The sequence below is a fragment of the Malus sylvestris genome, chromosome 9 (genome assembly GCF_916048215.2).
Source record: "Malus sylvestris chromosome 9, drMalSylv7.2, whole genome shotgun sequence".
In the NCBI taxonomy this organism is placed as follows: Eukaryota; Viridiplantae; Streptophyta; class Magnoliopsida; order Rosales; family Rosaceae; genus Malus; species Malus sylvestris.
Window position 1 is genome coordinate 17,954,854 of NC_062268.1, and position 25,899 is coordinate 17,980,752.

At 37.5% G+C, this 25,899-nt stretch overlaps 3 protein-coding genes across 7 annotated transcripts; all 3 read right to left on the reverse strand.

The window, feature by feature from the left end:
- Positions 1-2: 2 nt before the first annotated feature.
- Positions 3-3,410, reverse strand: LOC126634576 (polyadenylate-binding protein 6-like). Of its 3 annotated transcripts, none has more exons than XM_050305104.1 (8): positions 3,044-3,410; positions 2,237-2,543; positions 1,677-1,936; positions 1,287-1,580; positions 952-1,193; positions 789-848; positions 447-677; positions 3-348 (listed from the first exon to the last, which is right to left on the reverse strand). In XM_050305104.1, the coding sequence occupies exons 1-8, from the start codon at positions 3,318-3,320 to the stop codon at positions 199-201; spliced, it is 1,821 nt and encodes a 606-aa protein (XP_050161061.1). In that variant the 5' UTR covers positions 3,321-3,410; the 3' UTR covers positions 3-198. The 3 variants fall into 3 exon arrangements, with proteins under 3 accessions (XP_050161061.1, XP_050161062.1, XP_050161060.1); XM_050305105.1 differs by having other exon boundaries at positions 1,677-1,909; positions 2,234-2,543; XM_050305103.1 differs by having other exon boundaries at positions 2,234-2,543.
- A 639-nt stretch (positions 3,411-4,049) lies between these two features.
- On the reverse strand, positions 4,050-8,136 carry LOC126582937 (protein CHUP1, chloroplastic). Of its 3 annotated transcripts, none has more exons than XM_050247178.1 (5): positions 7,666-8,136; positions 6,967-7,129; positions 6,665-6,762; positions 5,245-6,015; positions 4,050-5,157 (listed from the first exon to the last, which is right to left on the reverse strand). In XM_050247178.1, exons 2-5 carry the CDS (start codon positions 7,118-7,120, stop codon positions 4,282-4,284), a joined length of 1,899 nt encoding a protein of 632 aa, XP_050103135.1. In that variant the 5' UTR covers positions 7,121-7,129; positions 7,666-8,136; the 3' UTR covers positions 4,050-4,281. The 3 variants fall into 3 exon arrangements, with proteins under 3 accessions (XP_050103135.1, XP_050103134.1, XP_050103136.1); XM_050247177.1 differs by having other exon boundaries at positions 6,967-7,199; XM_050247179.1 differs by lacking the exon at positions 6,967-7,129 and having other exon boundaries at positions 7,666-8,135.
- A 12,079-nt stretch (positions 8,137-20,215) lies between these two features.
- Positions 20,216-25,132, reverse strand: LOC126582276 (ATP-dependent 6-phosphofructokinase 6-like). Its single transcript, XM_050246360.1, has 13 exons — positions 24,849-25,132; positions 23,885-23,931; positions 23,735-23,774; positions 23,544-23,606; positions 23,320-23,457; positions 22,869-23,027; positions 22,708-22,761; positions 22,472-22,540; positions 22,237-22,366; positions 21,712-21,968; positions 21,286-21,334; positions 20,996-21,150; positions 20,216-20,729 (listed from the first exon to the last, which is right to left on the reverse strand). Exons 1-13 carry the CDS (start codon positions 25,104-25,106, stop codon positions 20,526-20,528), a joined length of 1,623 nt encoding a protein of 540 aa, XP_050102317.1. The 5' UTR covers positions 25,107-25,132; the 3' UTR covers positions 20,216-20,525.
- Positions 25,133-25,899: the final 767 nt, after the last annotated feature.

Below are 25,899 nucleotides of genomic sequence, written 5' to 3' on the forward strand. Positions count from 1 at the left end.
CATTTAGCTAAACATCATGTTCTAATTGATTACTATTGAAGAGATTTACAGATCCAATTTGTCAGATTTAAGCTAAACGTTTAGCAAATCTTTTGCAGTGATTTGCAAATTTACCAAAAGAAAGCATCAAATGCTTTGATCGGAACTGTAGTAGTAAAAAGCTATATGGCAAAAGGAAAAATGCCACCGTTTTTTAGCTCAAGTAGCGGCCACCCTTAGCGAACATGGACGATCTGCGCTGGTCCTGGTACCATTTGCCACCTTCAAAACTTGAGCTGCTGCTTTCTCAGAACTGTTCAACTCCCACAGCATTCCCGATGTTCCTGTTATCTGTGCTGCACGCCCAGGCTGGAGAGAGACACAGCAGATAACAACAATGTTATAGAGTCACTTGTCAATGAAACATAAAAATCCTCTGAATCGAAAAAACATGATTACTCAGAGACCTGAAGGTTCTCAACAAACAAGCGGCGTCGATCCCTTAGAGTTGTCTTCGAGTTGGAGCTCCCAGTGATTGATGCTTCAGTGAGAGGAGCTCTGCCTCCTGTAGTTGCTGATCTTGAACTTCCTGCAGCGGCTCCACTCTGTTTGTAAACCTTCTTCCGGTTTCCTGTAGCTTCATAACCTCCATGATTCCAAGAGTTGGTATGAACATTTGAGTTAGCATATGTCCTGGACTGTTAAAAACAGGCGAAAGTAACAAAACAATCAGTTCAAGCCACAACAAAAGCCAGCATTATAACTTGAGACAATTTTCTTGTCGTACAAGTAACGAAAACTGAACCTACATTCTTCTGGAAATTCTCATTCCTAGTGCTGCTACCCCACTGTGGTTGTCTGCTTAGAACCTGTGACATCATGAATCAAGTAAAAATAGCTAACACTAAATACACACATGCAGAAACACACACAAACGATGAGGCTGATTAGGAAATACGATGGATTACTTACAAAAGGGTAATGCGCATCAACATTAGTACCAAAACTTTGATGCATGACTGGCGGGCATAACAGAGGAGCCGTAGGAGGCCTTGGGGAAACGCTGTACTGGACCGGGTGCAGGGCAGGCCAGTTTGGAGATTGCAAAGATCTTTGTGGTAGCTGAAGAGTACAGTAATCTTGCAAAGCCTTGCAGCGATCTTCTTTTCGTTGAGCTACAGCCACATAAAGTTTTCGTCCTTCAAACATAGCTCCTGAGAAAAACAAACTCAAATCAGACAGTCATAAACCAAATATAGGCTTAACAGATGCAAAAGCATGAAAAGACACAACAAGATCTTGTTTACCATTAAGATTACTGCGAGCTTTTGCAGCTTCTTGAAGAGTTGAGAAGCAAACAAAACCAAAACCTCTGCTCATCCCGTTGCCATCACGCATCACTTTCGCAGATAGAATCTTCCCAAAGGCACTGAAATGTTCTCCTAATTTGCTATCATCAACAGATTCAGCTAGATTCTTAACATAGAGATTCATAGACTCAAGTTTCTCAATCTGACTGTTCAGCATTTCCTCTTTACATTTTAAAAGCCTTTCCCTCTCAGCTTTCCTTTGAGCCCTTCCTACAAACAAATGTTTTGATCCTGATCCACATTTTGAGTTTGTTTATTAGAGAAAGTTGCAGACACATTTATACTATCAACAAAAAACGCTACAATGTGATTAACTCAGAGGTTTACCCAGCAGTGCGCCATTCATTCCCTCAACAGCCTTCTTAGCCTCTTCTGGTGACTCAAAGTTAACAAACCCGAAACCTTTTGACTTCCCTTTCTCATCCTTCATGATGACAAGACTATGAACACTTCCGTACTGAGAGAACATCTCTCGAAGCAGATCTTCAGTTACATGTTCATCCAGATTTTTCACAAACAGATTCGTAAATTTGGATTCATCCTGGGCTGGTATCCTCTCACTTTTCTTCACAAATTTCGATACATATCTAATGAAAATGAGGGAAAAAAATTATTGACAAACAAATAATAATATCACTAAATGCAGAAACTATAAACAACACATGTAAATGCAGAAACTACAAGAGAGTTCTTTATATCAATTATAATTAACAACAAATGCAAAACTAGTTTATCGATAAACATGTAACCATTAACCAATTTATCGATACCATGTATGAAAAGGGATCTCAACACATTTGACAAGACCATCTATAAACAATCAAACATCACAAAAACAAACAAAATGAAAGAATAAACAAGACAAAAGGAAACAGAGGGCGTACAACTTCTTCCCCTTAATGATTGTATCATTGAGAGCATTGACAGCAGCCATAGCCGATTCCTCTTTTTCAAACTGGACAAACCCAAAACCCTTGCTCTTCCCATTTATTTCGGCTACCTTGCAAGAGAGTATAGTCCCGAACTCCATGAACATGTCCTGCAAGTGAGTGCTGGTGATTTCAGGGTTCAGGTTCTTCACAAAGACATTTCCAAGACCAGTTTTCCTTGGAGCGGGATCCCTCTGATACCACATGATTCTCATGGTTTTGCCTTTCAGCTCAGTGTAGTTCAGACAAGCCATAGCCTTGGATGCTGACCAAAACAGACCGAAAGCTTGTCAAGAAATCTAACCAAAAAATCATACACGATAACAGAGGAGAAGAAATTAAGGACGCGAAAACCCATTTCAGAAAAATAGAAGAGGAAAATCCCAAAATTAAACCCTAATAAAAAAAATACAGGTACCCATTTCAAGAAAGACATTCTTTAAGCCCAAGAAACAGAACCATTGGAAACCAATTTATGGAAATTGAAATTCGGTTTTCCATTAGCAAGAATTCCCCAAAACCCTAATCAAATAGCTAGATTAACGAACCCTAGGGGCATCAGAACTAGAATAAAACTCCAAGAAAAAACCTATTAAAAGAAACCCATTTCATAGGTTCATCCATGAACAAGAAAACGAAAACTTAACCAAGATTTAGATATTCACACAAAGAATTTCAGAGAGAGAAACAGAGAGATGTACAGAGAAGCAGAGCCACCATTGTTGAAAGAAAAGATGAGAGAGAGAGGGTGGGGTTTTTGGTTACCGTGAGAGTGTGAGTAGAAGTTGACATAGCCGTAGCGGAGGGACTCGCCGGAGTGAGAGTCACGGCAGACACGGACGGAGGCGATGGGACCGATGAAACGAAAAGTAGCGAGGAGGTCGTCGTCGGTGACGTATGGGTCCAGGTCGCCTACATACAGCGAGAACTTCTTCTCAGGATCGGCCGGCGCCTGCGGTCGCACTGTTACTGTCGGCGTTAGTGGAGGGGCTGGTGGTGGTGGCGGCACTGGGGTTTTGGGGTCTGAGAGCTCTGCCGCCATTTTCCTTGCAGTTCAAGAATTGCAGCTCAGAGAAGAGGGAGAAATTGAGGGGAGAGAGGGGGAGAGAGAGAGAGAGAGAGAGAGAGAGAGTTGTCTGTTTGTTACAACGGAGAGGGAGGTGTGTGATACTGTACGGGTATAAAAAGCGGTTAAGAAGGCGGGAATTTCTATACGACGTCGTTTGATTAGGCGTTTTAAGTTCGTGTACGATACAGTTGGCATCCAATCCACAGCCGTTGGGAGGTATGCTTTAATCTAATTTGGACGGTTGTGATTGTGCTTGCCCAAGTTAGAAAGATAAACCTAACCGAATGGTTAGATTTAACCATGTAAGAAAAGAGGAAGGCTTAGTGTCACTAATTCACTAGTTTCTTTTACCTCACAGATATTATGTACAATTTTTTTTTATTTAACGCACATAAATGATATATATCGTAATAAGGAACATTATTGGAAGAAAAATAAAACTTCTCCAAAATATGTAAAGTAAGAAATTCTACCGTGTAACTGATCGTTTATCAACTAGTATGTTCAAGATTTTTCTGTAAAAAGAGATTATCATGTTTTTCGCATGTCAACAATCACTGGACAATACAAAAGGTAGATTGTCATATTCAACCCTCATGCGAAAAATAAAAAGGTGAAGGGATTTCATAATCAAGATCGTTCACTCATACACAATATTCGGTTTATTTCCAAATGTAGCAATTTTGAACTTCCACCAGAATGTCCATTGTTAATTATCAATTATTCATATTAGATTAAAAAGGTGAACTAGTGTAAATTGCATTGTTTGTGGCCACACACATTTGGTTCTTAAATTGAAATTCTTTCCTATTTTTACACAATTAGTTCTTAACTAGCTTCAACTGTAAAAATATGGTAAAAACTGGCTTTCTTTTGCTATTTTCTTAACTATAAGATTCACATGTATGTGTACGTATATAAACCGGTTGATCAACTAAGATGCTGATGCTGATTTTCTGTGTACATTCGGGGTAGTGCCACGAGAGTTGACCAAAGCTTCTGCATACTTCACCAACTCAGCTTTCTCAGTAGAGTCTGAGTCTTGGTCTGATCGATCTTTGAGTGGGAAATCCGCAGAACCTTCCCTGCTGAAGGTCTTATACCCGGAGGGGGTTCCCACATCACTATGCCTTTGAGCCCTGCGTACATCCTTGGTATCCTGTTCCTTTGGGCTCCTCCATCTGGGAAGGTCTAAAGAAGCTTTTGATGAACTATGAAACGAAGTTGCAAATATGTTACTTTGACCCTCTTGTCCACCATAAGCTGCTGGTGATTTACTTGAACTGAAAAACAGAGATGGAGACTCAATATCTTCTGCATATCCAGTTTTCTCTGTTGACACAGCCTGGTTGTGATAAGGAGTGTCTTTTCCCTGTATGAGTCTCCTAAGCTTGCTAAACAATTTGGTTTTACTCGACGTGTTGGTTTTTGTAGCAGATGAATTGTCGACAGAAAAGTCATCAAACTCGGGGGAATCTGTGAAAAATGAAGCTTGGGAGGATGACCATTGTTCAGAATCAAAATCAATGCTCTTATCCCCGAATCCTTCAGTGTTTGCATATTCAACTATTAGCTGCTTGGCTTTCTCCTCTGATCTTGGGCTTAATGATTTACTTAAGTCCCTTGCCACCGTTTTACCAGATTGGGGCTGATAATTCCGCAGTTCATAGCGTAAGCAAGCATTTATCCACCGGAGGTAAACTAATTCTTCAACATCAGAACACCGATCAACATGGAGTTGCTGAATTTCCTTTGTCAAATCATCATTTTCTTGTCTTAAACGCTTACTCATTTCCTTCAATGCTTCTGCCTGCAACAAAGTGTAAAACGTAAATTCTAAAGAATAATGATCAAAGGAAGACACGATAACAATTGAAAACTATGATCGGCTAGTTACCTCCGGACCTTCCAAGATAGAATTTGCAAGGATTTGTGTGGACTCTAGGCTCCGTGCCAATTCAGAGTTTTCGAGTTGCAATTTCAAATTAGACTTTTTCAACTCTTCGGCTTCATCCTCCAAATCTTTTATCCTTCTCAACTTCAATTGAATATCTGAATTACTATCAGCAGCTTCGCTATCGTGAAACTTCTCTACTCTTTTCTTCAGAGCTAATATCTGTTCTTTGTTCTGTTCAGCTTCAAATCTGAGTTTCTTCTTTAGAATCTTAATTTTTGCCCTAGTAGCCTCAAGCTCGGCCACCACTTTTGCATGATCGGCCACTTGTGACTCCAGTCTTCGGTTATCTGCCTCTAAGGACTGAATCTTGAGAGAGAAAAGCTTAGCCTCCATACCGTTTATCTTCAACTGGTTTTGGAGCTCCATAACAGCAGTCTCCTGCTCTTTAAGACCATAGTACTCGAGCAACTGGACTTCAAGACTCCGCTCCCTCTCTTGAAGCGATCTAACTATGTTTCTGAGGTGTCTGATTTCTTGCTCATATTCATCCATATCTGATCGATATGCTTTGGGAGTCTCTGCATCTGACCTAGAAGTTTCGACATTCTTCCTTGGAGAAAACCCAGAATTTGCAGCACCAAAGTCAAATTCCTCCACAAGCTCATTGAACACTGGTAAGAGTAACCCATCTTTGCCTCCACCGTGTTTGCTGCATGGAGAAACACTGGAAGTGCAATTAACATTACAGACCTTTGGCATGTGCATCTCGTCCTGTTAAAAAAAAATACAGAAACATGCTTACTTCACTGAAATAAAATTTAACAAGAACAAAGCCACTCGTTGGGTTCGTCTTAATTAATGGGAACCTCATAACCAAATGCCTCCTCCTATATTGGCAAGAGATAATTCCTATATTGGCTCGTAACCAATTGTTATATGGACATAGAAAAGGTGATATATTCCCTTTCATGGCCGGAAAATGAAAAACACAGAACACGAGCAATCGCTAGACAAGCGGACAGTTGACAAATTAATGCATGATCAAGTTCCGTCCAAGCAGTAAACCTTCTATGTTTAGTTGCCGCACATAATAAGGGAAAAGAAGGGGAAATAATGAACTGAGAAATTCCATAATCCTGTCTTTAGTTTCTGTAATTGGAAAAAGTAATCCTTAATCATTCAAGTAAGACGATTATATGGATAATCATAAACAAAAATACACAGGTTTCCTGTGCTGCTCTCTTTCCTACTTTATTTTTCAGAGTGAAACTACGTCGGCATGTAAAATTCATCTGCTCATATAACCAAGACTTTATGACCCAGCAATACCATCATTGTAATTAACTTGCTATAAAGTTTTGAGATCAATCGAAAGCACAAGCAGAGATTAACTAAGACTTTATGATCCAGCTAAACATACATATTTTTCCGAATTGCATGAACTGTGTGATATCCTTGTGGCATTAAGGTCATCCTTCCGCCGAGGCCTCACTCCCAAATCAACTTCACTTTCTTTATCTGCATACATAAAACGATCAAAACGATGACTAAATCAACAATCAAGTACAAACAACAACAACAACTAAGCCTAGTCCCACCAAGTAATCCATATCTTTTCTTATAGTATCTTTTCTTATAAATCGACAATCAAGTACGAAAACAAAAAATGAAAAAAAATAAAAACACAAATGAAGGAGATCAATCTAAAGTGAGAAGATAAACCCGAAGAGCACGGAGAGCGTGGTGGAGGCAGGGAGGGCTTCATCTTTCTGGTTTTGAGACGAGAAAACAGAAATCCGGCAAATGAGAGAGCAAAAGCCACCCCAACTTTCAACAAAAGGGGCTTAATGTCCCTGTTCCTTCCCCCAACCATCATATAAAATCCCTAATTGCAAATCATTAACCCACATAATTTAGAAACATAATTATGGGTCCTCTTCTGCTTCATCTTCCATCTACATCACCACCCCATGTCAGATTAATCCACACAGGAGAAATTAGTACTAATTAAAACACCAACTAAACCTTTCCCAAAACAATAAACTTGAACTTAGTTATAAAAAAATGAAGAAGAAAAATTCAAATGAAATTAACAGCCTGATTTTGATCTAATTTTACGGCCAGAAAAAGAAATAATCACATAAACCATTACAGATTAAGCCAAAAAGATAACAAAAAATGAAAAATAAGCAAAACCCAGCTGAATTTAAAAACCTGATTTGATCAAAGTTTATGCCAAAAAACAGAAAGAATCACATGACTACCCAAAAATGATTTTTTTTTTTTCAAGCAAAACCCAGCTCAATTTATAAGTTTTATACATACCCAGAAAGAGAGATTTTCATAAAACCCATGTCAGATTAGCAACAAAAACTTAAATTAGCAAACGTAAGCAAGACCCTTTTGAAACGAGAAACTTACTAGTATTTAATGGAGCTTTTTCTTGGAGGCAACGAATCAGCAAGGATCAAGAGGATGGTATAAACGTTTTGATTTGGTCTTTGATTTAAGTTTCAGTTGAGGATTTGTTTTATTGTAATTGTATCTTTCTCCTCTCTCTCTCCTCTCTTTCCTGGGATGATGAAACAGTTGGTAATATAAAACAAAATCTTACATGAAATACTTTTTTAATACAAATGTTCCCACTAATGTTTGTCTTATGTCATGTTCGATGTGATGTGCAAGAAAATGGTTAGTGAGAGAGAGAGAGAGAGGAGAGAGAGAGAGAGGAATGAGATTCTGGTTCCAGGTGGGCAAACGAAAAGGAAAAAGTGAAGAGGTTTGAGCACTTTCAATGGAGAAGGAGAAGATAATTAGAGGGTTAATCTAATTATCTAATAATAATTAAGGAAGGTAATGGATGGGCTATATTTAAGCTGCCTCTGTTTTTCTCCTGTTGTTTATGCAGTTTTCTTCTTTTCCCTCCGTTTGCAAACTATATATTGGGTGGGTGAGAAGCTGGGGAAATTTGGAATTATATTAATAATTGGGGTTTCTTTAGATTTATACATTGACCAACCTATCTATATTTTGGAAAAATAAATTATTGAGTTTCAGAAAACAAACATATCCATCAACAACGTTGGTTTCAGAAAATGGAATGTTTAATGTTTTTTAACTCACAAAACTAATTGGATTGTTGCGAGCTTAACGAGCGAGGCGTGTTTTGAAATAAGTGATTTGTTACCGAGCCATATTATTAAGAATAATGAAAGCATCTATAAATACTCAAAGTTTTATTTACTTAATGAAATCTCTAGATATTTAATATTCATGAAATCTCTTGATATTTAATATTAAGATTTTATTATGAATAATGTTATTAAAATCCATGACTCTCAATTTTTTTTTGTTCTCAATATCATTGGTTTCTATTATTAGATTTCTTTTTTATGTTCTGAATCATGTTTAGAGAAAATTGTTATTAACATACCAAAAGTTTCATAAATTCCTTCTCAGTAAAAGATTGAAAGAGAAACTAGGGGCGGTGTGTAATTGTTTTTTAAAAGTGCGGATAACAATTCATTTATTAAAAATATAAGCTTCCGTTACATTTTTCAGTTTAACTAGAAGAAACTCCCGTTACATCTTTCACAATTAACATTTAAGCGTCTCTCAAACAAACGTATGACTTTCCATATAATGTTACAAATATTTCACACTGTATATTGTTGGATAAAAGACGACGAATTTGATTTTTAATATTAGTCAACACCTATGTTTGTGTTATGTACAGATGGAGGAGAGAGCCATTTGACAAGGGAGCCAGATTTTCTGCTCTCCTGTTATGGTGTCATTCTCATCCCTTCCTATTTGTGCGGTCACGGTTAAGCCACGTCAACATTTTATATTAATTTTTTTATAGAGATAATAAGACAAAAAACAATAAAAATATAAAATATTGACGTGACTTAACCATGACTGCACAAATAAAAGAAGATAGGAAGGGCACCATAACAGGATGGCAGACAATCTGCCTCCATTGACAAGAGACTCGAGTTTGCATTGATTCCTTACCTACTGTACATTTCAGCTCCCATGTGCTTGGGAATGGAAAATAAATTAATACTCTTTTTAGGTCAAAAAAAATAAATTAATAATTAGTTTGAACAAATTATTGGAAACTTCCAGCGATATATCTCTTAATTCATTGAATAAATTTTAATATATGATGTTAATTGGAAGCCTGGAACGCGTGCATGCCACCTAACCAAAGTCTAAACATCATTGACCCAAAGAAAAAGAAAACAAGTCCAAATCATCCATCCATCAAACGGACTAGATAGTGACGGCTAGATCTGTCAATTTCTTACACGATAAGTAAACAACACAAAAATAATAGGTTTTGGATCGACACAATAACTAATTGGGTCACACATTAAGAACCCGTTAATAATTGGTCCTTAACAGGTTTACATTACAATGACACGGGTAACCCGTTTTGACAAGTTAAGAAAAAAATTATTTTAATGATTTTAATTTTTAAACTACAAAAAAAAAAAAAAACTTACTATAAAATACAATAGTCATAGTGTGTGTGTATATGTTGTATATTAAATATGAATTCTTGAATTATTATTCTATATAAATTAAAAAAAAAATTAAGTTTTATTTATTTAGTTTTATAGTATACTAAAGGCAAATAGTAAGATTAAAATATTATAAAATACATTAAAATAAAAAATATAAGTAATTTTAAAATACCAAACACGTTAAAAAAATATGATAATTAATTTATAAGTATGAAAAATGTGAAAGAATATGCAAACGCTCGTGAACGCATCCTCTACGCTATGAGGATGGGTACATTATCGTTTGAACTTTTAAAACCATACAAACCCTCATGAATATTATTTTTAAGGAAGTTCAAAATAAATAAAATTCATAATCATTAATGTACAAGTCTGAAACATATGAAATCACATATAAACGCTCGTGATTGCGTCCTCTATGCTTAGACAATGGTTACATGGTCATTTAGATTTTTAAAACCCTCCAAATGTCATGAAACACAAATCCCTTCATTTTGCATATCCTTGAACATTTGGTATTTTGTAGTAATGTACTAATGTTTCCATTAGACTCTTATTTTGGGTATGTAATACTTGAAAGACAAATGTTTTTTTTGTATGTTTTGAACTAATATTTATATGACAATATAGTATGCATATACTAATTTAATATTATGTTTTTCATTTTTTTTGGTCAAATTATGTTTTTTAGTTTCATTATTTATTGATTTAAAATATAATTTCTTTAACATGTAACGGGTCGAGTCATATTACCTGATAACATTAACGGGTCAATTTCGGATCAGGTCAAATTATCCTTTTACATCAACGGGTGTTACATGACAAGACCCGTTAAGATATCAAGTATGTCACGAAAACGACACGAACACGAAATGCCAAGTCTAGTGACTGATATGCCATCTTAATGGTCAAATAATAATTATATTAAATACATATATGCGCATGAATAAATATGACTTTCTATTCTAGCTAATCTCAAGAGAAACACATACAAAACAGAAGCGTCAAGATGGTAGTATTTCAAACTTATCACGAGTAATGATGTGTTTTGACTTTCCTACATTGCTTTCGTTTAAGGTATCATACGCTGAGATCATTGTCTTATAATAATTTCTTGGGCAATTAGCAGAGATCTTTTTGACATTTGGTATCAGTTTTTATTAACGATCACACAACACCTAATCATTTCTACAAACAAATGTAAAAAGTGATCATTCCAGAGAATTGCCCTAATATCTTTCTTAAAAGATCGATGCTGATGTTATCCCTCCTTAGTTCATTTTTCTCTAGTTGTGGCAACAAGGAAAATCTCTATAACTCGAAAATTTCCTTCTCTAGGTTTCGTGTTGTAGGATATATCCACCAGTATATAAATTCGCGGTTTTGGTTAGGTTCATGTGACATGATGTCCCAATTTACTCTTTTTTCATCCTTTATTATTCAGGTTATTGTTGTGAAATTGCATGATTGTGAATAAGTGTGTCAATTTCTGTGTCCTGATACATCAATAAGAATCATACATGTAATATGCTTTACAAAGTGGTATGTTGATGGCGTATATGTAATAGACAATCATTGATTCAAACACGCAATTGTTTTGAAGTTGGACAATTAGCTGGAATATCATAGACGGTTGTAGAAATAATCAATTTTTAGTAACGACGACATATTGATCATGTATCGATGATACATCCATGACACTACGACCACACAACAATAATATCGTGACGATATGGTAAAAACTATTATTTCTGCAACCAAATGTCAAAAAATGATCATTCCAACTAATTGCTCTTTAGAGTTTGAGTCATAAAAAATGTATAGGTAATAACCTTTAGGAGCAATGAAAAGTTACAATATATATATATGATTATATATAATATCTCTAGACCAATTTCTTTTTAACAAAGGATAAAATCATTTAGGCTAATTATCAAAATTACGGAGAAAGAGATGATTTAAATTTGAGACAATACAACGAAATTCTTGTCCACAAAGACAATCCACCACGTAAGTCTCTCAAGCGACCTTTCAATACAACAATTTTGCCATGCATGCTAGCACTAATGACACTCGTGAGTGTCCAAAAACTTGAACACGATCACCAATGGTACATGGCTTAAACTTGAACACGTTGAGTAGCTAAGCTTAATTGCTATCTTTGAATTATGTACCATCAGTAGACATCGATATAAATTTAGCACTTAATGAACATGTGTGCTTAATGCTTAATAAAGGGAAAAGACAAAGAATTAGGTGTTGAGTAATTCTAAATTAAGGAAAATATTATTATAAAATATTATGTTAAAAATATGAAGTGACAGAAAGTTTATAAATTATCTTATTTTTGAAGAAGTTTTCTTAACATTTCTCTAATATATAACCTTTAGTAACCCATGTGACTTTTGTAGATGAATAATTAGATTAAATATAAATAACATGACGAGAAAAAATTTGCCAAAATAAAAGTTCAACCTGAGAATTGGCACTAAATGCAAGTTAAGGAGGAAAATCCACCATATACTCAAAATCGTTATTTAAAAAAAAAAAAAAAAAAAAAAAAGGTGATGCTAGGAAGACTGTGACATCTCACATCGTTCAGGGGAGTGGATCCTTTAAGCCTTATATGTATATTATCATCTCTACCTAGCACAAGGCATTTTGGGAGCTCACTAGCTTCGAATTCCATCAGAACTCTGAAGTTAAGCGAGTTCACGCGAGAGCAATCCCATGATGAATGACCCACCGGGAAGTTCTCGTGTGAGTTCCCAGAAACAAAACCGTGAGGACGTGGTCAGGGTCCAAAGCGGACAATATCGTGCTACGGTGGAGTTGTGCCTAGGATGTGGTAGGGGCTCAAGTCGGGATGTGACAATTTGGTATCAGACCCAATCCTTGGCCGGAAGTGTGCCGACGAGGACGTCGGGCCCCTAAGGGGGATGGATTGTGACATCCCACATCGTCCAGGGGAGTGAATCCTCTAAGCCTTATATGTATATTCTCATCTCTATCTAACACGAGGCCTTTTGGGAGATCACTGGCTTCGGGTTCCATTGGAACTCCGAAGTTAAGCGAGTTCACGCGAGAGCAATCCTATAATGGGTGACCCACTGGGAAGTTCTCGTGTGAGTTCCCAGAAACAAAATCGTGAGGGCGTGGTCGGGGCCCAAAGCAGACAATATTGTGCTACGATGTATTTGAGCCCGGGATGTGGTGGGGGCCCGGGCCGGGATGTGACAAAGACAATATTTTGTAAACCATATCTAAATCATCTCTTTAATGGATGTGAGACCTACTTGTATTGTGGACCCCACATCTGTTAAAAAGATGTTTTATATTTTGATTAGAAAATGTGGTCTCCTTAGCATTTTTCAAAACTATAAAACCAACATGATTTTGCCCTTTATTTATAAGGAGTTTTAACCAAAAACCCGCGGTACTGTTCACTTTAACAAAAAACCACATTTTTACACTAAAAAGTCAAACCTGGTACTATTCACTTTACCCTTTATTTTGTCCTTATCGTTAAAACTCAAAGTTTTCAAACCCTTTTCATTAGTTTTCCTTTATTTATATGGTGATGCTAGAGATACTACATTTTCAGACCATATTTTGTAGACCACATAAGGTGGGGTTGATGATTGAATTCCTTATTTAGATCATTAATAAATGAATCCGGTTGTCAAGTGTCATATTATGCGATTTACAAAATATAGTTTAAAAAGAATAAATATAAAAATTAAACATCAAATTTAAAATATGGCCGCATTAAATTTTTTTTTTTTACAAAGTTGTCGAATAATACACGTACTTATTTTTCACTTATTATACCCGCTCTGTATTTACTAATTATGGTTTCTCTAGAATTTTCCTTATTTATATAGTTTATGGGGAGAGGAGTGATAGCAACCTTTGTTTTTGGACCTTTCCACTTCTTCAAATAACTGATGTCATTTTTTTGTTGAATATATGCGATATTATTTACATTAAAAGGGTAAGAGAGTGGACTAAGCCTCACTGTGAAATTCCGTCCTTGAATTTCACTGTTTTAAAGGTACATATTTTAGTATTATTAATTGCAACGCATTTATATGTACAACGCATGTTTTATATATGAAAAGCCTTTGATCGCATATTGTTGGGAAGTAAGAATAATAATAATAATAATAATTTAATGTTAAGAAATTGAGCTGCCAAATGGCAGCTAAAGAAAGAAAGAAAGAAAGAAAAAATGAAAAGAAAGGGGAACCAATCAGAAATGAGGAGGGGGGTCGGATTGAGCGAAAGAGAGAAGAGATGAGAGTTTCAGGAGGGAAAAAATGAGAGAGGTGGCCGAATAGGGAGAGAAGAGAGGAAGGACGGTAACCAATGGAGAGTCAAAGCAAGGAGGAAAGGGAGAGAAGGGAGGAACACAAGATCCCGAAGGATCCGGTTCTAACCCGTCGGCCAAACCGGGTTGGTTAGCCAATTCCGGTGATTTTTCACCCCTTTTTCCGACAAATTGGGAAGAGCCACCGCTCCAAATCATTATCTTGACCCTTCCTCTACCATTCCCACACAAAATTCGGGGAGCTTTGGTTCGAAATTGTGGAGATTTGCACCGGTGGGTGCGACGGGCTTCGGGGCGGAAATCTATCAAATTCAAAGGTAACTCCGTCAACTAACACAACCAAAATACTTCCCTCAACCTCAGGAACAAAGCCCAAGCAGTGTTGGAGGCGTCGGAGTTCGATTGGAAGCCGAATCAAAGCACACCCTTTTCTAGGGTTTCGACGGTCTTGAGTGAAATTGAAGTGTTTCCCGGCCAAATTGGACTTGATCACAGGTATAAAGTTTTCCCTACTCTTTGAGATCTTCATTTCTGTAATTTTTGGTAATTTTTAAAAATAGTTGAATTTTCCGACAAGTCGGGACGGCCAACCGCCACCCGCGGCGGCGCGTGCGGCGGCGGCCTGGCCGGTGGGCCGACGATGTCCTTTTAAGTTCAATTATATGCCCTGGTTTCATAATTGATATCCTTGTGATATGGTTTGATTGTTTGAACTTAATTGCATTACGATACATGGTTAGGTCATAAGTATGATTCGACGATCCGACCGTTGGATCGTCACCAAACCTTAATGTGTGATAGAACATAATATTTTTGGATCATAGAAACTACCAATCGAGAATCCAATGTACGGATCTTGCCTAATTGGATTTCTAATTTTGTAAAATTAAATGTCGATCGTCACTTGAACTTTGAAATTGGTGGAGATCCGACCGTCGGATCGTGTTGAGATTTTAGTATGTTGTTATTTGAGCATAATGTGGACTTTGGAAAGTTATAGATTGGAAATCCGAGGTGCAGATCTTCTGAATCAAATTACGTAAGTTTGTGGACCATACTGTTGATCGAGAGTTGACTTTTGGTCAACATGTCATGAAGCGTCCTAATTACTAAATTTAGTACTATGGGAGACTTAAGTGAAGTCTAGTGGGACTACATTGGTTGGAGAGTAACTTGAATACTTATTGTTTATTATCTTAATTTCTTATATTGGTATTAATTGTGAATATGAATTGGTTTTATAAATATATATATATATATATATATATATATATATATATATATATATATATATATATATAATTAGCCATAGACTTATGTTTATTAAACATGAATGGGCTTGTGTACGGGTGATGATTGTGATATATGTGCGTTTAATCATCTTTTAGTAATGTGAAAGGTAAGTCCGATAAATGTGGTGATAATGTAATCGTATATTCCTATTAGAAGTATTCTATAGAATTTATATGATTGTGTGACATATTAGTTGGTGGCCACGAGAAGTGAATGTGGTAAGTGACTACGTTGTAATTATGGAGACGATGAGGTTTAGATATACCTGGTACATTTCATAGGAATCATATGCTTGCTTGGATTCCGTTGAGTGATGGTCCGGAATTCCTTTTTACTTTGCGATTCCGTTGAGTGATGGTCCGGAATCGTATCCCAATTTGGATTTCATTGAGTGATGGTCTGGAATCCCCTTTGGTGTCTTGGTTCCGTTGAGAGGTCCGGAACCCGATGATGATGGATTTCGTTGAGTGGTTCGAAATCGCATCATTTGAGACAGCTTCAGATATGTAGGCTTCGGCCGAACTGTGTCGTTCTAGCCCTGCAGTTCGATGAATTGTATGTGTTATTGATGATATGGTGATTGGCATCATTGATTGATGTGACAATTGGATGGTGTTGGAATGCATATGTGTGGATAAGTGATGATATGAATAGGGATTAATAGTGTGCCTTGTTAAATGCTCCTTGAGGTGCTACCTAATTGAATTGTGGTATTATGTTAAGATACAATGGTTTATGAGTTGAATGTTCGAGTGTAGTGAAATGACGAATGGCTTGATCCCTAATAAGGGTACGTAGGCAGTCTAACGAGGAGGTTAGATGTAGCCATGAAGTATACAGAAAAATGACTATGCGATTCGATTCTTGAGATGTGATTTGCCATATTCTGGAGACGGGGTATGTTGAGATACGAGTATTTGGTAACGTCACGTGTCGATCCTGGATGTATGTCGGGATCGGGGCATGACACTCACACTGGGTTACCTATAATAATTTAGTTCAAATTCGTCTTTGGTGAGAATCGAACACAAAACCTCTTACTTATAAGTGAAGATGGATACCTCTTGACACACCCCAACTCGGAATGTCCATTAGGACTCCGAATCGAGCTGTGCTGGCCGACACCTGGAGGGTGACGAAGCCATAAAGTATGATGATGTGGAAAAATGTGAATACATTTAAACCTAAGAGTGCCTAAATACCAGAATGCGCTGGTGAGCGGGAATGAACCCACTTCACACGTGACGTTAGAGCATAAGCAAGTACAGTAGAGTGAATTAAGAATCGTACCCTCGAAATAATCTCCAATACTAAGAATCGCCACGAATCTTCGACGATAAGAAATCTCAGTTAATAAAACCTGGAGGGTGAAAACAAAACAAGGATGAGTGGCCCTGGAAATAAAATTTTAATAGAAACCATATAAAATATTATAACCCTTCGTTACAACACCTATATAGTTTCCAAAAAATCATAAATATACCATAACACAACATCTCATTAGCAATATCAATAATCATGTGATTAATAACCCATAGTAGCACGCAAGTCGGAGTCACCTATAGTGACTTGTACGACTTACCCATATCTCATTACATATGCTAGCTCATCACATATTTCATTACATATGCTAGCTCATCACATCTTTCATCACATATGCTAGCTCATTACATATTTCATCACATATGTAGCTCATCACATCTTTCATCACATATGCTAGCTCATCACATATCTCATCACATATGCTAGCTCATCACATATGTTAGCTCATCACATCTTTCATCACATATGCTAGCTCATTACATATCTCATCACATATGCTAGCTCATCACATATCTCATCACATATGCTAGCTCATCACATCTTTCATCACATATGCTAGCTCATAAGTTGGAGTCACCTCTAATGACCTGTACGACTTATCCATGGCTCAATAAGTATACCTGCACACGAGTCGGAACCACCTAAAGTGGTATGTACAATAGGACTGAGTGTAAATAAATACGCTCAAGTGCTACGATCACGTGAAGACTGTGCGAATAATCACGGGTCACCTACGAGTCAGAACCACCTATAGTGGTCTGTACGACAAGACTATGCACCTACCTTGGATCCAAGGTGAGCGTAAGGTGCGGGAGGTGAACATCACATGAAGGACTGTGCCTTGGCCATGGATGGGAGCACTAACACCGGGGTGCAGGTTTATGAGCTCTCAATCCATCTCAACATAGCATGTACGATTCATGGGCAACTCGTACGACAGTGTCGGGGTTGCTTAAAACATAATATAGTCATGCCATAACTCCATCATTTCAACTAATACCATAAACTCACCTGAACTTACCTTGTTGTCCTGTGTTCACCTTTGCACTTCAAGCGTTCACAATAATTATGCACAGGTAATATACATATAGATAAACCATGATGCAATCTAATACTCAACCATGTTATAACATTTTCAATTATACATACATATATATATATATATATATATATATATGGCATAAAAATGCATAAGCTGTAACACTCTGCTCCCGAGCTATTTATTTTCGGGAATAATTATCGGTGATAAGCCCAACTAGACACTAGTTTAATTAACTATCATTAATTACATTTCCTTACTTCAAATTCTTGATTCTTCGCACATTGATTTATGACTAACATTTAACTACTAATTCATAAGGTTAAATCTCACATTTTCCACCAATGTCCCTCACATTACTCAATTCCCTAAACAAGGCTATTGTCTCAATTATTTAGTCTCATTTATTGTATGGCTGCATCTAATGTCTCGTTAGACTGCCTACGTAGGCTAAATAGGGATCAAGTCATTCGTAGTTCACAATAATTACTTCAAAGCATTCACAGTAATAGTAAGCAATAATCAATATATATACACACACACACACACACATACATACATATAATATACGATAGAAAGGTAAAGACCCACTCACCTGAGTTCCGCGCTACAACTCCCTAGCACGTATATTGAGACATCACGAACCATCGTCGCCTATGACCAATTATCAATCACATCTCAGAGTTCTGACAGATAAAAATACATAATTTACATAAAACACACCCCTAAGATTTGATCCGGAAGATCTGCATCACGGATTTCCAATCCGTTACTTCCAAAGATCCACATTATGCTTCTAGAACAACATCCTAAAATTTCATTATGATCCAACAGTCAGATTTCCGCCAATTGCCAAAAACCAAGTGGCGGTCAACATTTTATTTTATAAACTTACAAATCCAATTCAGGAAGATCCATTCATCGGATTCCCGATCTGTAAGTTTCTATGGTTCTTAAATATTATGTACTATAATGTATTAAAGTTTGGTGACGATCCAACGGTCGGATCGTCGATTCACATCTTTACCAAGTAACGTATCTTAATGAATTTAGATCCAAACAATCAACCTACGATATTCAATCACCAAAACTGAACTCAAGACATCTAATTTAGCCTAAGAATAACATCGACGGTCCCCTGGCCACGCGCCGCCGCAGGTGGCGGTCGACCGCCCCTACTCGCTGGAAAATCCAACTATTTTCAAAAATTACCAAAATTTACAGGAATGAAGATCTCAATGAGTGGAACAACTTTCATACCTGTGACTAAAGCCAATTTTGCCGAGAAAAGCCTCAATTTTTCCAAAACCCGTCAGAAACCCTTGAATTTGGGTGTTCTTGATTCGACTCCAAAGCAACTCCGACGCTCCAATCAATGTTGGGCTTTGTTCTAGACCTCAAGGAGAGTCTAATGGTGGTAGTAATTGGATGAAATCATTTCAGATTTGGAGGATCGAAGACATGGATTCATCACACGCCCATGGGTACGGTTTTCATCAAATCAAAGCCAAACTCCATAAATTTTGGGTTGTAATTGGTAGAGGAAAGGTCATGGAGTGTTTCCTAAGTGTTAATTTGACATGAATCGCCGGAAAATGGGTGGAAATTGGCCGGAATAACTCCGGCCGAACGGGTTGGGTGATATGGGTACACGGGTTGAGAAAAAGAAGGGGGGAGATTGGTTCCCTCCTTTCCCTCCTTAATCTCTTTTCTCATTGGTTGCTTGGTCCTTAGTTCCCTTTTATTTGGTTGATCCCTTGTATCTTAATTTAATTGGTCCTCATATAACTAATCTTTTAATAACCCAAAATCAAACGTCTGTAACTATACCGTTATAATTCGGACTCGCAAACGGCTTTCGCCTATACGTTCGTACCAATGAGTACTACGAGGATATGCTAAAAGAATAAGTCATACGTCTCGCTATACGTTGGTCAACGTAAGTCAATACCCTCGCCTCTCAGGGCATTTTCATAATTTCACACCTTTAAAATTTATAAAATTCTAGAACTAGTGACGGGTTGTTACACCTCTAAACCGTAACACTAATGATGAAAAACAATAACATTAATGCCTTTGATTCTTGTCCTTTTAATATAAAAAAAATGGTTTCTTTCATGTTAGGCAAATCATTTCAATGGTATTTCAACATTCGTATCATATTTCCATAGTATATATTTTACTACTGGTTCCTAAATAGTAATGCTGATTTTCAGTTGAAATATGCGAAGCTTGGCTTCGTATTTAGGATACTTTGGGCACTTACGTATGATTAGTTGTTTCTTTTAGCTTGATTTGAATTTGACATCGTACAGATAAGACCTAATCTTAACGCTTGGCTGGCCATCCAAACTCAGACAGGTGAACTCTTTCAAGCAATACATATTTGATGACGGTTTGTACTCGAAGGGATAAAAGGATATATAGAGTGGCGAAACTGGGCTACAAAAAGTGTTATTGTTCCAAAATCCTCAAATTTTAATAGATCGTTCTGAAAAGAGAATGGAATGCTTAGTTGGGAAAAGTAGTGGAGAGGAACCAATCTGCCAGCAACTCATAACTTGGCAATGTTTCTTGAATATACTACCGACTCCTTTTAAATATATTTAAATGTATCGATCGAACAACCCAAAACACCGCCGGATTTAGGGTGCTCTTCTAAAGAATTACATCACACAGGAAGACAGGGAGCGAAAACGAATAAGAACGCCAAGAACACAACGATCTTTGATTTCGGAAACAAGCTGCTTGTTGAACCCTTTTCCTATTCCTTCGGTAAAGACGCTGAAGTTGCTTCAGTATGGTTTTCCCCAACTATCAGTTGGGCTTTTGTTTCCTCTTCCTTTTCCTCTTTCTTCATTGCTTCGACCTCTTTCAGGTCCAAGAAGCTCGGCTGATTGGTTGATGACAGTAACCGTGCCCACATTCTGTCAGTGATCACAACCTTGTTCTGCCTCTCGGTCACCCGCTGCGCATGAAAGAACAATCAACTTGAGCATACAACTCAATCACAAGAATGGCAATTTATGGCAGTATCCCAAAATGAAAGTGCTCTGGTATCCCCAATAATGTAAAATCGATATTTTGCCTACGTTCTTGTATCACCTGCTTCGTCGTATTGCCTATTAGCTTTTAAAGGGGAATGTAACATGCCAGAGTTTCCCCACTTCTGAATCATATGCTTCCCTTCTTTTACTGAGATAACTAATTAAACCAAGAGTAACTTTAACTTACACGGAACGGAATGTAAGCATGCCTCCCGTTAACAGGGCCGACAGTGAAGCCTGTGTATCCAGCCATCGCACCATGAATGGCACTGTGAGCAAGGAGGGTGCAATATACATTATCAGATGCATTACTTGGAATCGCACGGATCATGTAAGTAGGATCTGTAAGAAATGCACAACAGTTGTTAGGTTATGTAAGTTGTTCCATCAGGCTGTACGACAAACATCCGTAGAATCAGACAATAAACGGGTAATACTTAAAAATCCGAAAAGAGGCAATGATTCAGTATAACAAACCTATATATTTGAGATTTATAGCCATATTTCTCTGTTTCGAGAAGTGGTCCTACAAGAACATAATCAAAACCAATACAAATGGTAAGAAGTGGCATACCCACGGTCAAGTCACCTAAAAATGTTAGGGATAAACAACAGCATATGATGTCAACGTCATCAAACAAGTAGGCTACATTGCTTGTAACTACATTGTTTGCTTAAGATTAAAAGCATTTGGCTGCTTGACAGAGTCTTCTTGAGTCCCCCGCCTCGTTTTCTAATGGGCGGTAATATCAAAAGGAAAAAAGGTTATCGTACATCCCAACCCTATTCCAGAATGGACATGCTTACAACAGCGAAAGGTGTAATAAACAGACAACCACACTAATGAGGGCAGGGCTAACAAGATTTCTAACATCAGGCATAGAAATAACGCTGGCATCTTACCCTGATATTTTGAGATAACCAGAGACCAACATCTTGGAGAAGCTTATTTCCAGAAGCATCCTGTTGGTTCATGCTTTCAGCAAGAAGCTCTTGTCCTGCACCTTCAGCCATTACTATAACCAGGTGACCATCCTCCTTCAGTCTTCTTTCAATGTATTCATAAAGTCCGCCTGGTCCTTCCAGATAAAAAGGTGACTCTGGAATCAGACAACAGTCGACGTCTCGGCTACCAAGAGTAGCATACATTGCTATGAAACCTGCGTGACAAGAGATTATCAGAATAAGAACTACATAACAGTGACTGTTCTACCCCACAGTTAGTCTCGTCAATGGATGCATATAGTCAACAACCCAATATATACTAAAGGATATCTAGTCAAAACGCAGAGGGCACAATTATTACACATGGTCAGGGAGAATCAAATTAACTGGAGAAATAAGATAGCATCAAGTGACATAATAACATCACATCGGAAGCCTATTTTCACATTATCTTCCTAAGATTATAGAGGAATGACACTTTACCACTGTAGCGGCCCATTAACTTGACGAAGCCAATACCATTCTCAACGCTTTCTGCTTCAACATGAGCTGCATTAATGGCTCGTTGAGCCTCCTCAACAGCAGTGTCAAAACCAAAAGACCTGTCTATAACCTAAATAAAAGCAATTATGGAACCCAAAATTAAGACACCGCTTCCAAGAGTGTGCTAGATTTAGATCAAATACATAAGACAAGCAATGCACGGGATAAGGGGTACCGGAATGTCATTATCGATGGTTTTGGGAATTCCTGCCACCACTACTTTGAGGCCACGCCTCCTGATTTCCTGCATTGAATAATGGCAAGTAAATAACAAAATATTGGGCTCAACTTACTTATAATTTCATCCCATATTGTTGCCCAACACTCTCAAGATTGTTGAATCTTCCAAATTCCTTGTGCCTGGGTAGCAATGGAGATGAATGCTAGTATGGCCACATCAAACGGAATTACCTCAAAAATCACCGAAGCTCCTTTCTGAGTTCCATCTCCTCCAATTACATAAACCTGACGTGCACAAACATAGTTAGTCTATGCACAGAATTTGTTTGAAGAAAGAAAAGGCAACATAAAATGAAATCTGAAAATCTAGAGTAACATAAGACAAGATCAACCTGATTAATTCCTCTGTCCTGGATGCTGTCCACAATCTTTGAGGTAACATGCCCACCTCGCGAGGTTCCAAGGATGGTGCCACCTCGTTTATGGATGTCATTCACAACCTTCGGTGTTAAGGGGATTGTATTTCTGGCATAAAACCCTCTATATCCACCCTACATGGAGAAAATTACTTCCTTAGTTCATGACATTGTTCAACCGTATGATAAAAGATTATCATTGAATTGAGGGGCCAAATTATCCACCAACAGGCCTAAAAGAAACCCACCATTATGCTGCAATAAAATTATAGTCTGTTATATTTACCTCATGTAGAATGAGAGCAAGGGAACAAAAAGGTTTGGAAAACTTTTTATTCATGCACATTTACACAATTTATTCTCCTATTTTGCAATATGAAGATGGAGATTTAAAATGTCTTTTGAGTATACACCAAATATGCCTTACCTCTATTCCGAGAATTCTTCTGACACCATACATGTGGTACAGACCGCATACTATTTCCCTAATAACTGTATTCAGTCCTGGACATAGACCACCACATGTCACAATGCACGCATGCACATCATTTGACTCGAAATACACCTGAGAAATATCCAATTGTATGTGATTTGTCTGGAATACATAACACAAGGACGATAAATAAAGGGGAAAAATTAGGAATGTAAAACCTTCTGACGTGGTCCAGAGCGTCGAAAGTGTGTCCCCCTTGGACTATCCTTATGAACAACAATCTATACAAAGCAAAACACTATAGAATTAGAGAACCTGAAGTTGTAACATATAGAAATGTTCATATCAGTACAAATTTGAGCAAAAAACAAATGCATTATTAGTAGAGCAAGAACTGTATATTACTCACCTTTTGAGCAACGGTATCATCTGCATTAACGAAATACTGCCTGGCCAAAGCAAGATCAATTTTGTGAATTATAAGATCACAACAAAATGAGTCGAACAAAATACAATTGCAGTGAATGTGAAGCAAAGGAGCTGAAAGAGTCAAACTTACTTAACAACCGAATAGGACGGATTGTCTTGTAATGGATTGGGATATGTCTGCGAGATGCCATAAAACATATAAAACTGCGCGTTAGATTTCGTTTCCCCTTGCAGCAAAACAATCCAGCACTCTTAGCAAAGCACAATTGTTAGAAACACAAAAACTATAGAATTTGTTTTTCATGGATAATTAAGGGACTGTTTGGGACTCTTCTGCTCGCTTTTACTAGAAGTTCTTTTATTAAAAACACGCAGAAATATTCATTTCAAATCCAAGTGCTTCCTCAAATAGCAGTTGGAAGTGCTTGACGAAAAGCCGCTTCTCCAAAAAGCATTTCTACAACCCATAAACACTTGAAAGTTTTTCTCCATACGTAATCAGAAGCACTTCTGGTTGGCAGAAACCGCTTCTAACTCTTCCAGAGGCACTCCAAACAGGCCCTAAATGTCATCACTTTTTTTCATTGAATCAAATCTAAAACAAATAATGTTAGTCGTAACAATTTAACAATATCCACTGGGCGCAAAATACCAAAAACAATTAAAAATTAAAAGAAAAGCCACCACAATTCTGCTTACTGAAGAAACAACTAAAAGCTCAAGAAACTAATTATATGGAAATCAGATTACTTAAAACTTAAAACGCAACTTAAACAAGTCCCAGAAACAACAAAAGAACAAATCGAAAGCTTTTTCGTGATGGATCCAGTCCTCCCAAAACGCTGCGTTTCACTCACCACCTAAAAGCAACCGCCACTACAACACCGAACATGCGAAACACCAACCAGAAGTAGATCGCATGTTTTTAGCAGCTACAATTATTAAATTCTTTTTTTTTCCGAATTAAAAAAAAAAAATCAGAGTCTGCAAGTATGTGGCATATAACACTGTAACACTGATATTCCGATTAACTTTTTACCGATCAGCCAAACAAAGCCTTAGGAAAGAGAGAAGTAGGGGAGAGAGAGAGTTACGGGGAGATCGGGGATGTAATCAACTAAGTGAGGAACATCTTCGAGGACGTAGCCACCGGGGCCGGTGGCGATTTTGAGCTCGGAGTTGTCGGAAATTGCCATGCTGCCACTGGAGCGGCCGTTCGCTCGGGGAGTGGAGGGGCTGGAGGTGGGAGGGGAAGCCGAGAAGTAGCGAGGGTGATCGGGAGTCGCAGGGTAAGAGTTACTAGGGTCGAAGCAGCGGAACCTGGGCCTAGAAATGGAAGCGGAGCTGGCCATATCTCCAGATTCGGGACTAGTACTAAAAAGGCATGAGACTGCACCGCGTATTTGTAGCCGTTGATGACGATTAATCGGACAGCTCCCACGTATTGACTTGGAAAATTTACTTTTCTGATTTCATTTTTTAAATGTGAATTTCTTGGGCGAGAATTTAGAACAGCTTCAAAGATTTTTTTGAGAATGTATTGAATTATTTCTACGTACAAGGATGGGTTTGTCAATACACAATGCACATCTTTGTGATGAGGGTATTATTGTGTTATTGGTTTGATATGTCATGGTGGTGTTAAACGCGTTCCACCCAAGTCAGCCACTTTCTTTCTTAGTATCTTTTATTGAAATTATTTATGTAATCGGTTATACTACGGTTTTTATTTAAATTGTTTTAATTTGAAATAGTGTATGAATTTGTAGACATCGAAATTTTGGTAAATAAATGTTGACCGATAAATCAAAGTGTCAACGCTCATGTATTACATAAATTTTACACGTAGCGTGTGACTCAACGAAAATTGAAATGAGTTGGAAAAGTCATCAAATAGGACATGTGTCAACACCTGGCAGAAACGACTTATTTCATCTAGGATATTATATTCAAAATTAGGCCTTGGAAAATTCTATAAATACAAGCCCATTTCATTCATTTGGAAAGGGGGGAGAACCAAAATCATTAGGCAAAATTCTTGAAGTTCTGAAGCTCTGAAACTCCGAAGTTCTCAAGCATCCAGGTTCCCGAAGAATTAAGAAAGCTCTCTTCGTTCTTCGTTCTTCGTTCATCGTTCTTCCAAGA

What these genes read in the sequence shown, in the direction of transcription:
- LOC126582937 (XM_050247178.1), bottom strand. Translation starts at nt 7,120, where the DNA reads ATGATGGTTGGGGGAAGGAACAGGGACATTAAGCCCCTTTTGTTGAAA. An exon ending in ACGCTCTCCGTGCTCTTCGG is followed by an intron (nt 6,763 to 6,966) that starts GTTTATCTTCTC and finishes TTATGTATGCAG; the next exon opens with ATAAAGAAAGTGAAGTTGAT. An exon ending in CATGCAATTCGGAAAAATAT is followed by an intron (nt 6,016 to 6,664) that starts GTATGTTTAGCT and finishes TTTTTTTAACAG; the next exon opens with GACGAGATGCACATGCCAAA.
- LOC126582276 (XM_050246360.1), bottom strand. Translation starts at nt 25,106, where the DNA reads ATGGCCAGCTCCGCTTCCATTTCTAGGCCCAGGTTCCGCTGCTTCGAC. An exon ending in ATTACATCCCCGATCTCCCC is followed by an intron (nt 23,932 to 24,848) that starts GTAACTCTCTCT and finishes GGCATCTCGCAG; the next exon opens with ACATATCCCAATCCATTACA. An exon ending in GGTTATCTCAAAATATCAGG is followed by an intron (nt 21,335 to 21,711) that starts GTAAGATGCCAG and finishes ATGTTCTTGTAG; the next exon opens with GACCACTTCTCGAAACAGAG.
- LOC126634576 (XM_050305103.1), bottom strand. Translation starts at nt 3,320, where the DNA reads ATGGCGGCAGAGCTCTCAGACCCCAAAACCCCAGTGCCGCCACCACCA. An exon ending in CTTCTACTCACACTCTCACG is followed by an intron (nt 2,544 to 3,043) that starts GTAACCAAAAAC and finishes TGTTTTGGTCAG; the next exon opens with CATCCAAGGCTATGGCTTGT. An exon ending in AATGAATGGCGCACTGCTGG is followed by an intron (nt 1,581 to 1,676) that starts GTAAACCTCTGA and finishes AATGTGGATCAG; the next exon opens with GATCAAAACATTTGTTTGTA.